Genomic DNA, 13,450 nt, shown 5'->3' on the forward strand with positions numbered 1-13,450 from the left:
AGTCTAAGTGAGGAGAAGCCACGCAAGAGACACAGTTTTGGTAGCAATTTGTGGGGCTTCACTTGTGATTTTCTCAGCTTTCCATCAGAGGTAGGGCTATAAAAGATTCATCGACGGTTCGCTCTCCCGAGAGGGACCCGGCACCACATGATTCCTCCGTCTCTATCAAAGCACCTGCTTCTTTGTGTTGAGCAAACTATGTGGAGTAATGGCGTCCGGTCCTTTCAGAGGGGTAAATCAATGAGCAGTTTCTGTGCTGATAGTTCTTTTCACACAGGCACGACTGTGCTATTAAACCAGTCACTTCCTAACCCCTCATCTATACCTGGTAAAACCACAATCACAGTATGTAGTCTGGTCCACTCATGAAATTCTCTCTTTGTTCTATTGCGAAAATACTACATTTCAATGTTGGTATTCAAACTGGATTCCAAAAGGATTTTTATCACATTCAAAAAGCATTCATTTTACATACATATACTGTATGCAAGATTCACAAACTTTGGACATACTGGTACTGGTGCAAAAATAAATCTAAACTTTGAAAGATGAATGCTTGTTGCTTCTAAAATGTATCCCAGAAAAGACAAATAACTCAAAGTCACTGCAATATTTGGATTCAGATTTTTGTGAGATAACTCCAGCTAATGACAGAACACCTTTTTTTTTCAAACCTTTTTGCATTTTCAGTGTCCTTGTTCCTTTATTGTGCTCTTGCATTCAGAGCAGCTGCCAATGCGTGTGTGTGCGTGTGTGTGTCCTTGGCTGTTTCTCATACCTTTTCTCTGCATCTCCTGAGAGAAGGGCTGTTTCCATGGAAACTCGGTTACTTATTGATCGAGAAGGGAACAGAAAAGAAACGAATCATGGTGCATTTTTAAAGACATTTTATGTACACAGAATGTATCTTGCTAATAAATTGAGATTAACAGTGGAAAGGGACACCTAACCACTGAGTCCAAAAAGGAAAACCAGAGAGAGATTCCGGTGTGTGAGTTATGTCAGATTCAGCAAGGTAACTAAAGAGTAGCCTTAATCTGCCAGAGTCTGCTGAGGTATGTGCAAGACTCACCTGCGACAGCTTAGTCAGTCTTACAGATGACCTGCCGCAGAAATGTCATATTCTTAAATACAAACACAGCACAGGGAAATGTTGTAATGCAGAAATGGTGAGGCCACAGAGGTAATGTAACTTCAAGGAGCCTTTCATTTTACAAAGTAAAAATATACTATGATGAGTTGACAACACCAAATTCATCTTTTAAAAGGTCTTTACTGTTACTGTTTTTTTTGTCTAACAAGAATGTTCCCCATACATCTAAAAGATCAAATCTATCTATCTATCTATCTATCTATCTATCTATCTATCTATCTATCTATCTAGTAATTGAGGAGTATCCTGTTGGATCCTAATTCTCCTTGGATGTTTTTTAATTATCTTTATATCTGTACATGGTATGGGAGAAATCCACAAATCATTGCACTCCAAAATCTTATTAACACCATTTGTACCCAAGAGATTAAGATTTGAATTCCAAAAACTATCTTTTTTTTTTCAACTGAGATGCAGATAGACCAACAGAAAAGGAGAAAGAAACACTCCATAAATACATAAACGCGTCTCTCCCAAGCTACCCCCAGGGGACCTGCACTGCGGTGTAATAATATAACTGAGCAACTGCGTGCACTACATCGCACCCAAATCAGATTCCAGAGCTTCATTTTCAGAGTAATCTCATTATGTTGCGGAATTACTCCCCCCCCCCCCCCCCCCCCCCCCCCCCTTTATTCACTTCTGATGTATTACTTCCCCTGTAAGATGCAGACAATTGTGAAAATATATACGATTTGTGTTTAAAGGTTGTTGCGAATTCGGTATGTTTACCTCCTCGAACACTATGCTTAAAATGTCTTTCGTTTGTCGACAATTATCGCTGAAATATCCAGAGATACTGCTATTCCACTGGGTTTACAAACACGAGGTTTCAGGAGACTGCAGGACACTCAGATAACGGAGAGCTGAAACCTTGTATAGCCGTGCAAGTGTTCATTACTGTATCTCATGCATATGAATACAGGACAGCATTCCTCCTTGTTTCATAATCGCGTGTCTGCCACCCAAGGTGCAAGGAAAGAAACGCAGAATGCATTCAGGGGTCAAACGCTAAGCTATCAAGCGGAAGGACTGTCATTATTGTTACCGGCATTCTTGACCAGATCAGGACTGGTAGTCTGTGTTCACGTGATTACTGTTTTACCCGGGGAGAGCCCTTCTACAGACGTTTATTTCATACGCGGTGCAATTAAGTTACCAAGCAAACCAAATGCTGTCACGCCAAATATAAACTCAACATTTGGCATAAATGTCATTCCAATTTTCACTACTGTGACGAAGTTTGCCTCAATTTTCTTCCTTTTAAGTTTCCAATGCGTGAGGTCTCCGTGGACGCGAGAAGAACATCTCCCTCCTCATATCACACAGCAGACCTCGCTGCCATGACAATCCCGGCACTTCCAATAATAGGCAAGTCTTTTATTGTGTGATTTTAGAAGTTTCTTGCGCTTTGTATGGTAGTGCAGACACACATTTCCATATAAATGCGAGCACTGAAAATGTCAATCTGTGATACCCTACTGTATACTTGGGTTCGTATCCTGCAAGGAACTGCCTGCTATTTATTTAGTAAAGAAGATTTAAAAGTGCATTTTGACTGTCATGGCGCTGCATTTTGACAGCTGCTGTAATACTTTGCAGTAACAGATCCCCTGTAGCACAGCTTCTTTGCAGTGCGTATCCCCGGGAGGCAGGAAGGCTGCTCTCCGGGTTTCACATGATCCGATCGCTGGCGTTGTGTAAAACAGAAAGAACGGTATGGTAGCCTACTCATATGATATGTAAACGCTGTTGTGGTTAGATACTCTACTGTATTGACCTATTGAATGCACACCTATCTGTATAGGCGCTGCTGAGATATATTCCGTGCACTCTGTGAGTCCTACAGTATCTCATGCAGACGAACACAATGATACAGATTAGAGCAGAATAATTTGGGGTGGGGTGAAACGCAAGCCTGTATTTTGAAGCGGCTCAGTGGTTTGCTGATTTAGCCAGCCCGAATTCACTGGTATCTCATTGCAATGTATGTACATCACAATCAGCAGCTTATACCTCTAAGCATAATACAATCCTTCAGGACTGACCGTCTCATTAGGGAAACATACCCCTGTATTCCCTTAAAATGATGTCATGTTATTATTATATTGACTCCCCGTATATGCGTCGCTCTGGCTGTCTCGGTCATGGAGCAGGGAGGGCAGGGAGAGCAGGGAGGGCAGGGAGAGCAGGGAGAGCAGGGAGGGCAGGGAGAGCAGGGAGAGCAGGGAGGGCAGGGAGAGCAGGGAGGGCAGGGAGGGCAGGGAGAGCAGGGAGGGCAGGGAGAGCAGGGAGAGCAGGGAGAGCAGGGAGGGCAGGGAGAGCAGGGAGGGCAGGGAGAGCAGGGAGAGCAGGGAGGGCAGGGAGAGCAGGGAGAGCAGGGAGGGCAGGGAGAGCAGGGAGGGCAGGGAGGGCAGGGAGAGCAGGGAGAGCAGGGAGGGCAGGGAGAGCAGGGAGGGCAGGGAGAGCAGGGAGGGCAGGGAGGAAGTTGTTTCCTCTGTTGCAGCATCTGAAGTCTCTGCTTGTCTCATTATTTGACTACACTGAATGAGCTTCGTGCTTTTCTCTGATTGAACTTACCTGCGTAAAATGACTGTGTCGCAAGGATGACTAACACAGTTTGATTTGTAGTTTGATTCGGGTTTCTTACAAGTATATAATTCTAATTCTTATATAATCTCTCTCTCTCTCTCTCTCTCTCTCTCTCTCTCTCTCAGTAGTACATGACATCGCAAGCACCTTAATAGACGTAAATAGAAATAAATCAATAAATGAGTGTAGTTACCATGGTATGAAAAGCTTATAAGTACCTCCACTGTTTGTTTTCAAACACACTTTCCCTTGGCAAATGTATGTTACACATTCATATAGTGATGGACTTTGCTTGCAACCCCATCAGGATTGAACACATACACACAGCTGTTAATTAATTAATTAGCACTGATGCAGGTGCTGGCACTTACAGGCTGCCAATTTAGACTTGAAAAGAGAACCTGCATGGAGCAAAAGGCGTGCCTGGACTGGGGGATAGCTCTGTAAAATTAAAATTATACTATACTATATTACATTACAGAACCTGTGTGTGTATCTGTAAGGGACAGACACAGCGCTTCAACCATTGGTGGGGTTTATCTTTGTGTATTTTGAGTTTGCTGTGCTGTGTGTATTGTTAATTTCGCTTGTTGTTGTATGTTGTAACTATCTGAATATTAAGTGCATGTTGTATGATTTGTGGTTGTTATTTTCTTTACACTGGTGAAGGTTTGCAGTGGTTTTTCTGCCCCCTTCGCTTATCAAGCACACTGGGTGGGGGGTTATATTAACATAAACTGATTATTTAGTTTGCGTGAGTTGTTTTGAGTTTGCTGAAAGCCCGTTTTAACTAATTGTTTATTCATAAACTATTAGCCCCGAGCTGGTGCGCCTGTTGTCTTTGTGCCGTGATTTTTCACACATTTTCTCCTCCTCATATAGTAAACCAATATCGATTACTGACCCACCAGTTAAACAAAGTTGTCCGCGCCACGCTATCCATTGCATTAATCCAGTAGCCGGTAAACAGAAGTAAGGGCCTTGTGTTACAGTATTCAAGAACTGAAGACCACAGCAAAACCTTAAACATATAAATAATGAAACTGCAGCGCTCGGAATTAAAGGAGTCAAGATGTGTTGCGACGCTTTACAACAGACCCCTGCTGGAAAAGGTCACTTTACATTTCTAAGAAAGTGTGTTTTAAATAGAAAGGAAAGAAAAACGCCTTTCTGAAGTGATTCTAGTTTATTAAACAGCCTCTTTGAAAGGCTGCACGGTGTTGGTGATTACACGATGCGCTTTAAAGCGAGAGAGTGTGATAGACCAGCCACCTTGTACTTATTTTAGACCTTTCAGAACCAAAGAGGTGCTGCCCTCTAGCGGAAAAACGGGATACAGCAGTTTTAATAAGGAGCTGCACGTCTTAGTGAATTCAAATTCTAAAGTGAAAAATAAAGTAAAAAACTGAAAAACGATTACAGGAAGCTGCATTTTAGACATGTTTTTTAAATCTATGGTGTTGTATTTGACAAAGAATCTTAAGTGTGTGTATATATATATATTTGGTCCAATGATATGACTTACCTTTCCTTTTTACCATTTAGCTTTCATGAGTGGGTTTTGCTGCTCTCCTCCCGGTACAAAGCCAGAATGAGATGATTAAACAGCAGAGCTCCCTGGAGCAAAGCACGCTCATTGCTCATGAGTTACAGTGCCTGCGAGGCATGAAGGTCCCTGTGCTTTTTTTAATAACATTCCATTTTGAGAGACTGAGCTGAAAAAAGCTGAAGCCAGTTCCAGACACGAAGACCAGCCTCAAGAGAGAGGCCCTGTTGGAAATGTGGATAGGAGGAAAAGAAAACTGAAACAGCCTGCTGTCAAACTGAGAGGGTGAGTGTGAGAAGAGGGGAAGGGATAGGGAGAGATGTAGGAGAGGGGGAGAGTGGGGGACAAAAGAGGGGGAGAGGGAGAGAAGTGAAAAGAATAGGAAAGAGGTAGAGCTTATTAAAAGGCAATGAAGCTGCTGGTTCTCCATGGTGACACACTGCACCTCCAGTCTAATGGATCAAGGGTTCAGCTTCTGTTTGCAGATAACCTCTGTGCTGTTCTGGAGGTTATCTTTCTGAATTAACTGTAGAATCAAGGTCCCTGTGTTTCTCAGAAAGTAATTCTCACGTATGTTCTGTCATATATTAGCAACATATCGTTGATAATTTGACGCCAACTTTAGTGCAAGGCAGTGTTTTGCTATACTACTGCAGCAGAGGTGGTGAAAGCCAGTCTGGCCTCTGCATTGCGTTTGTATCTGGGCGTTTGGTTGGAGCAGGCTGGTGCTGAGGGTAACATTCCCCAGAGAGACTGGTGTCTGTCCCATCTGTTGGGATCACTCCTCCTCAATCCAGGGCATTTCTTTTTAAAGATGCCTCAGTCCCGTTGCTATGGGTACATGGCTAATACGCACCTGGAATATACACAAGCTTAAGAGCAGTCTCACTAACGTTAACTCCTAGCTGTCCTGAAATCAGTTATCCTCAAGGCAGGCTCGTGTTCTGTTGTCCACCTCAACTGCAGTATGATGATGATCAAACAGGAATTTGCCAAAACTAAAAAGTGAATTCAAAGATACTGTGCATTAACCATCCTTGTTCGAAACAAGCGTAAGGGCAATAGCATCAAACTAGCTGAGCTGCCGGTACGATTGCTGTGCTAAGTTTAAATGATTTTATTAGTCTCTGAAAATCTGCCTCAGCGCTTATCTCCAAATGTTATTTTCTGCATGCCTACAGGGCTAGCAGTTTTATTTCACTCCCCTGGCATTTTCACCAGCTCAAGGAATAAAAAAAACAATAATAATAATAAAAGAAACACTATTTGAAAAATGATTTGTAAAGCAAGATCTTCCCTCGTCATCTGCACCAGGCAGCAGAAGGAGCATTATAATTCAGAACGTTTCTTTGCTGTAAATGTCACTTCTCTCATTAGCATGGAAGAGTGCTGATGCAGGAGTACAGGCGCCCGTGCCTCATCAGTAACACGTTTTACCAGCCGGGCGTGTGCATGAAGACGCTGCCTCTGCACTTTTCAGTGTAAATAAAACCAGTTCTACAAATGCAGACCAAATACAAGCAAAATAAATGTATTGGCTTAATAGCCTGCAAAGTGTGCATCAGTCCTTGTTTGACAATTCTTGCAAAATAAATGATTACATTCATTTTGGGAGCAATTTGGTTTAGCTTGCAAACATGACACCAGTTGAAATGGTTCCGCTGCAGTTTAATTTTACGGCTACATCAACAGTCCTCAACAGGTGAGTATTACAAGAGCTGCAGACGGTACAGCATCTCCTTCTGCTGTTCAGCTCAAAAACTCATAGAGGGTAAGTGTCATCCACTACAATCTTCCTGCATTTGAAGGCAAAAGTAACCCACTCAGTCCCTGCATGCATTGTACCAGTTAAGTTTACAATCTATGCTGTCTTTTATAATGCATTTGTGTTCTTTAAGTCTTGGCAACTTCTCGTACCCCTATAAAGCTCACATAAAACACATTCTAAAAATGAAATGAGTAACTATCTATGAATCTCTCTCATCCAGGCCATCTTTCTGTCTGCTAACAGACAGGTAGACCTGACCTGGCCCAGCTTGGTTTAAATCAGACACGGTAGTTAAATAGCAATACATGAAGGAAAGCTGCGTGGTGCTGTGCCTCCTATTGGTCGGAGCAGTTCTCTGTGATGAATGAGACCTGATTGCTAATACTGTACGATCCCCTCAGGGTGGGTGACCCCTGGCTCCCGTGTGCTGCACTGCAGTAACACACCACTAATTCCCCCTGCCACGAATAACCATTTCATTGTGATGGAGTCGTTCATTGCAGGCCCTGCTAAGTGTTTCATTTGAGTTTAATATGTTTCCGCGCAGTTCATACTGCCTGTAACTTCATTAGATGTGCCAGTCCTGTTAGGTGCAGCTTTATTACGAAATTAAGGCTGCTCAATTATTTTATAAGGAGCAATATATTTCACAAGCCTCTGTAGTACACTGCTTGTTATTTTCATCAATAAGCTTCGGAAATAGAGAGTAAAAAGTTATACAATATTTTTAAGATATATTCCCTGAGATATATTTTGATATAATAGTGATATACCAGTATCCTAGAAGTACTTCTTTTTATATAGGAGCTATATAAATCTTCACTTGGAAGGTGTGAGAATGCTCACTTTCAGTAGACTTATCTTGGAACAAAAGCTATACTATGTGATGGAAACATTCTTTTTGCCTCTTCAGAATCTCATCTCTGTACAGGGAGACCCTCTCTGAACGAGGGAAAGGAGACAAAGTGCCTATCAATCCCTTCAAGGTGTTGATATATAGGTGGGAGCACACACTCCACTGAGGAGACAAACTGCTTTTTGAAAACTCAGATGGGCTTTAATTAGAGAAATACTGGTGTGACTCCAGGCAACAAAAACACAGCTGAGGAACCCCCACCTGCTCTCCCTCGTGTCCCCTGGGACCAATTTGCAGGCGCACAGCACACCAAAGTACCACCGACTCCAATTAGAGGATAGGACTAGGCTCCTAATGGCTGCGGTTGTCATAACGATACCTGATGCCCCCATCTGTCTTGCTGTGACTGGTGAACCACACCATGTACCTGCTACAGATTGTACTAGTCAGTCATGTACAATTTATTTTATACTCTGCTTATATGAAGACAGAGAAGGCCAACCTGTCTGTGTGCAGATTGGGGTCAACTCTGTAGTACATACTAGAGAGGAATCATTTAAAAAAATAAATAAATACATACATAAATAAATAACTAAATAAATACATATATACATACATACAAAAAGGTCACTGGTGAATCCACATTTTTTCAAAATATTACATATTTAAACAATATATTAGGAAAATGAACATTTTCAACAGAGATAAACGAATGCTTTAAACTTCTGCAATATACAGGATAAGTTCAATTCTCAAGTTTTGTTGTAAATTAAATTCCAGCTATATGCATTGGTCTACATCCTAGAAACCAAATACAAAACAGATATATTTCTCTTGGTCAGGATCATCTGGATGTAAGGTGAAATGTCATTCAATATGTTCACGTAACATTATTCAGCAGGTTTCATTCGACTTTATGAAGCAAAACTAGTTAATTATATAGGACAATGTAAAACTTTTGGCCATAGCTGGTAAGTAAAGCTATTCAGTATTCGTGCAAACTGGGGTCTGTTCAACTAGCTATTAGTGTACCAGTATACCCAGGAACTAAGGGAGTCTCCCAGCTGCCACACTCCACTCCCTTGTGATGGAATCAATTGAATCTCTCCTCCCTCATTTACATTCAGCACAAAGACATATAAAATCTATATAAATGAAATGGACAAAGAATCCTGAGTAGGGAAGCAGCTCAACGAGAGGAAATCCTGCTGGGAGACTAGGGCTTTACAGCCCAACGTTACCTTTAGGAAAAGTAGATGATTAGTGTTAATTGGGGTCTGTGCAACTAGACATGAAAGGAAGGGTGTGTGTAAATGTGGCTTAATAGTTACTGGAACACAAGTGGAGTACTGCTATTTAGTTTTTAAGCGGTCTGCCCCCATTGGAACTGCGCATTAAAATCTTGCCAAGAATTGTTTTAGCAACCACAGAAAGAAGCAAAACAAAAAAGTACACATGCAAATAAAAGATCACTTACTGCCCATTTAAGGTTTATTTGGTTTCTGCAAAACTGTGCTGTTCCACATTGCTAGTTTTCTTCTTTTAAAATCACTGCATTTTAAATTCCAAAATTTGCATAAAGCAGATGTAAGACCTTTACTGCCTGTCCAGATCTTTTATGCATTTACAATATGTTACTTTCATTAAAATCAAGTCTTCAGTTGCATTCTAAAAGTAATTTATCTTGCCTTGCATGGAGGTGGGAGTAAGATGGGTTAGGGGTAAATTAATGATTTTAACCCTCAGATCAGGGTGCATTTATATGTACACTAAGACATTACAAAACTTGGAACCAGATAGAGTTAAAAAAGCTTGATTATGCACCCACTACTTTTAAAATGCAACGGCAAATTCCCCTTAATGAATCAGTATTATAATGGAATGGCATTCTTCGAATGAGGACACTCAGTATTGGTTCACGGCTGTGTTTGGGTATTTAAGTAAAAGAAGCCTTGTTCTGTTTTTTTTTTTCCTAAAGGCTGTTTTTGCAGACAAATACTCATAAAAAAAGAACCCCCCCCCTTGTGCTTGTCCTGTGATCAGTACGGTGTAATGTCCCCTCATACATTGTATTAGGTTTTTATTCACATGGTACATTCACTCTCTGACATACATTGACTGCACCCTATAGACCTATTAGGGTCCTTCATGAGCCAGGTATGGAATTTAATGATCTAATTCACAACCAGCTGTGGCATCCAGACACATTCAGAGAGCGAACAGACACAATGCTTCCTGTTTCAGCCACACCAGCTTCTGGTATCAATTCCCTAACCCTACCTCGGAAGAACATATTTATAGTACCCCCCTTCCCAAATTTCCTTTCAAAAGGAATACTGTTGTTAGGTGTTTTGTGCTTTAGTTTAGATTTTTGGGAGCAAGTAACATTTAGGCTGTATAGCCCCCAATATAGTAACTATGTGAACAAAAAAGAAAAAAATTAATTGATATAAATATATTGAACATGCCATTAATAAGATCCACAGGCCACCTGGGTTTTGTATTTCAAGAACTCCAGCCATTAAAATGAAAGCATATGGAAAATGTGTATATGCCTCCCTAGTGGCACTTCTTATTAACAGGACATTCCTGTTAAAAATCTTCATGAGTCACAAGTGTAAAATGCAATATTCAATTTCATCCGGACTACCAGCTGGGAGTTGGAACATTCTTGTGCAGAAATCCCTTGTGAAGGACGTGGCAGACAAACATTACTATAGGGGAAGCGGCTGTGAACATATGAATTCTATTTGTGAGGGGACGGCCACGTTCACACGGACCCAGGCCATTTCTGCAGGATTTTTTTTTGTGGTGTCTCAAGTTGCCTGGTTAAGTATAAGCAGTAGGAACAGCAGACAGCAGTGTCAGCTTGCAAGACTGGCAGTTTCGTTTTTTTTACAGTGCATAACAAGCTATTTTGTTTTTCAGGATGTATGACTCATGTTGGGATTTTACTTGACCAGACCACTAGCCCCTCAGAATTTTTGTGCTTTTATGACACGTTTTAGCTGCAAGCTTGCAAGACAAAAATTGGAGCTTGCAGGAAAGTTGTTTCATACTAGTGCAGGGATGGAAATAAGACTCCCACTGCACAGCAGTTTGATCCTTTCCTGGTTTTACTATGAGTTTAATAAGACACACCGGAGCGTGTTACCTGTAGACTTGCTAATTAAGCTCTGGAATGGGTGAAACTGCTATGCAATAGGAGTCTTATTTCCATCCCTGTAGTGCGCATAAAGTACATCTTCAAAAGATATGTTGGGCAATAATAAAAAATGATCCTGATCATAAGAATACAGAGAGGCAACAAGCCAGTCAGACAGTTCGTTTCTGGGATGGGTAACAGGAGGCTGTAATAAATTCAGTTTCATACTTTTGTTTCAAATGCTCAAAAAACATGCCATCTTTACAAAGCCAGTCAACCACTAAAAACAACATTTTACAAGGTTTGCACCAATACCACAAAAATAAAAGTAAAGTATATAGATTTGTTTTTGGTTTATATTTGGAATACATTTCACATCAACACAATCAAATAAAACTTAAAAGAAGAATGTATGACACAGCATATACATTGACAAAAAAAACCTATGATGCCCATAGCATTGCAGTCTTTACAGAAACAATACACGCCATTATACATTACATAGCAATCACATTTTCTTTAGTGCAATAAGCAAGTCTGTCCACACGCTTATGCCCCACACTTCAAAATCACCATCATCTGCTTTCAAAGCGCACAAGGCAGTCTCAGTTGCCTCTTTTACTAACGTCGGTCCCTCCAAAAGATACATAAAACGGTCCACCAGTTCCTTCCAGTTCAGTTCTGGAGAACTGCCATGTCTCCAGTCCCCGCAACTAAAATCATACTCCATAGACCGCGCCCATTTGGTCAACAATTCCAAGTAGGCGCATCTGAACGCGGGGTACCTGTGAGCCAGTTCAGACAGCAAAGCGCATGGCACGCCGAGGCAGAATGTTTGTAGCTGGCATCTGTTGCTTAGCAACCACTTCAAAGCCAGGTCGACCGCACCGCTCTCCGTGCTAGTTTGTTTCGCCAAGAGAACAGCAGCCACGATCTTAGAAAAATCTGAGCTGTTGTTTATTTTGTCTTGCTGTAGTTGTGCGAAAAGGCTATCAACAAGCTTGTCCCGCGGGCCAGCAGACGGACACCGCATCCATGTCTCCAAACTTTTTAATACCATCTCACCTTTTGTTTCAGTTTCTGGATCCAACAGCAACAGGTAGGGTTTAGTGGCGGTGCTGCCGTCTAGTTTTAGGGCGTGTGACAGGACTTTTGATGCAGCTTTCAACCTGGCGATTCCGATTAGGTGGTTCAGGTCAGACTGATCACGCTGCCCCGTTGTGTCAAAGCAACAAGGACGTAACCTGGCGAAAAGAGTGTCGGACAAGGTTTTTGGAAGGGCCGGGTTCGACAACAGCGAGGCGAGCAACACGCCTCGGCAATGACCCACGTCTTTGAAACTGAGCTCACGGTACAGTCCAAACGTGTTTCTCAGGCTTTCGTTGATGGACAGCAGCCTGTCGGCCAGGGCTTTATGGACACGGGTGTTCGTGCGGAACCTGCCGTGCAGGTGCTCAAAGTAAGTGGCCCACTGAAAAGCCCGCTGGACCGTCTCGGGGTCCCAGTGTGACACGTATTCGCTCCGCGCTACTGCCAACAGTTCAGCCATGCCATTCAGATTCTGCAGAATACTTTCCATGATTTACGTTATCCAAATAAACTGTGAAACAAATACTTTAACTGCAGCTGTGTTAGCTAAATGTGTTTTATATTACTACAGTGTTATACTAGCGCCACCACTCAGTTAAAACTTTAAAACAAAATACTGGGGAATAACAAACACCAGATTCCCTGTTTAAAACGGATTCTCCATAGCAAATGATTTCAGTTTCCACTTAAGTAACTTCATATATAAGCAGTTTTACTGCTGTTGATTAGTACCTGTTAATCTCAGTTGCCTTTGCCGCCAGCAGAGTTCGAACGGAGAAAAACTTCCGGAAGCAGGTTGAAAGGTTAAGAGGCGTTCTCAATAGAGGACTTGCAAATGTGACGTATTAGTTTTAGAAAGAGGCTGCGAATGCGACACAGGAAGGTTCTAAAAGCGCACTCTCAGAGAAAGAGGCAGGGTGTGTGTCTGGAGAAAATAGTTTTTTCTCTTTTTCATGCATATCACTTGGTGACTCTGAATGAGACTTATTCCAATTCCTTATTTATTTTATTTTATTTGTTATTCTTTCTTTCTGTTTGTCTTTCTTTCCAATACACACACACACACACACACACACACACACACACACAGTACTGCAGTGGTCAATTTCCATGTATTCAGGTGCACACAAATGTATTTAATTGTAACTTTTCAGATTAGTTGATGGTGAAGATGTGTAGGAGGCTTGTTTCTTGATTTCCAGTGGGCAGACAAAGAGACCCAGTGTTGGAAGTTGCTCTGTGTGGTAAAACATGTGGCACTTGGCTGCTGACATCCTCACTGGGTGTTAAGATCTGGAGCA

The 13,450-nt window shown here is 41.7% G+C and overlaps 1 protein-coding gene across 1 annotated transcript; it reads right to left on the minus strand.

The window, feature by feature from the left end:
- Positions 1-9,521: 9,521 nt before the first annotated feature.
- Positions 9,522-13,004, minus strand: fancf (FA complementation group F). The gene has a single exon (XM_034057100.3). It carries the CDS (start codon positions 12,637-12,639, stop codon positions 11,569-11,571), a length of 1,071 nt encoding a protein of 356 aa, XP_033912991.3. The 5' UTR covers positions 12,640-13,004; the 3' UTR covers positions 9,522-11,568.
- Between the last annotated feature and the right edge of the window lie 446 nt (positions 13,005-13,450).

This window comes from Acipenser ruthenus, chromosome 28 (assembly GCF_902713425.1).
Source record: "Acipenser ruthenus chromosome 28, fAciRut3.2 maternal haplotype, whole genome shotgun sequence".
NCBI classification, from domain to species: Eukaryota; Metazoa; Chordata; class Actinopteri; order Acipenseriformes; family Acipenseridae; genus Acipenser; species Acipenser ruthenus.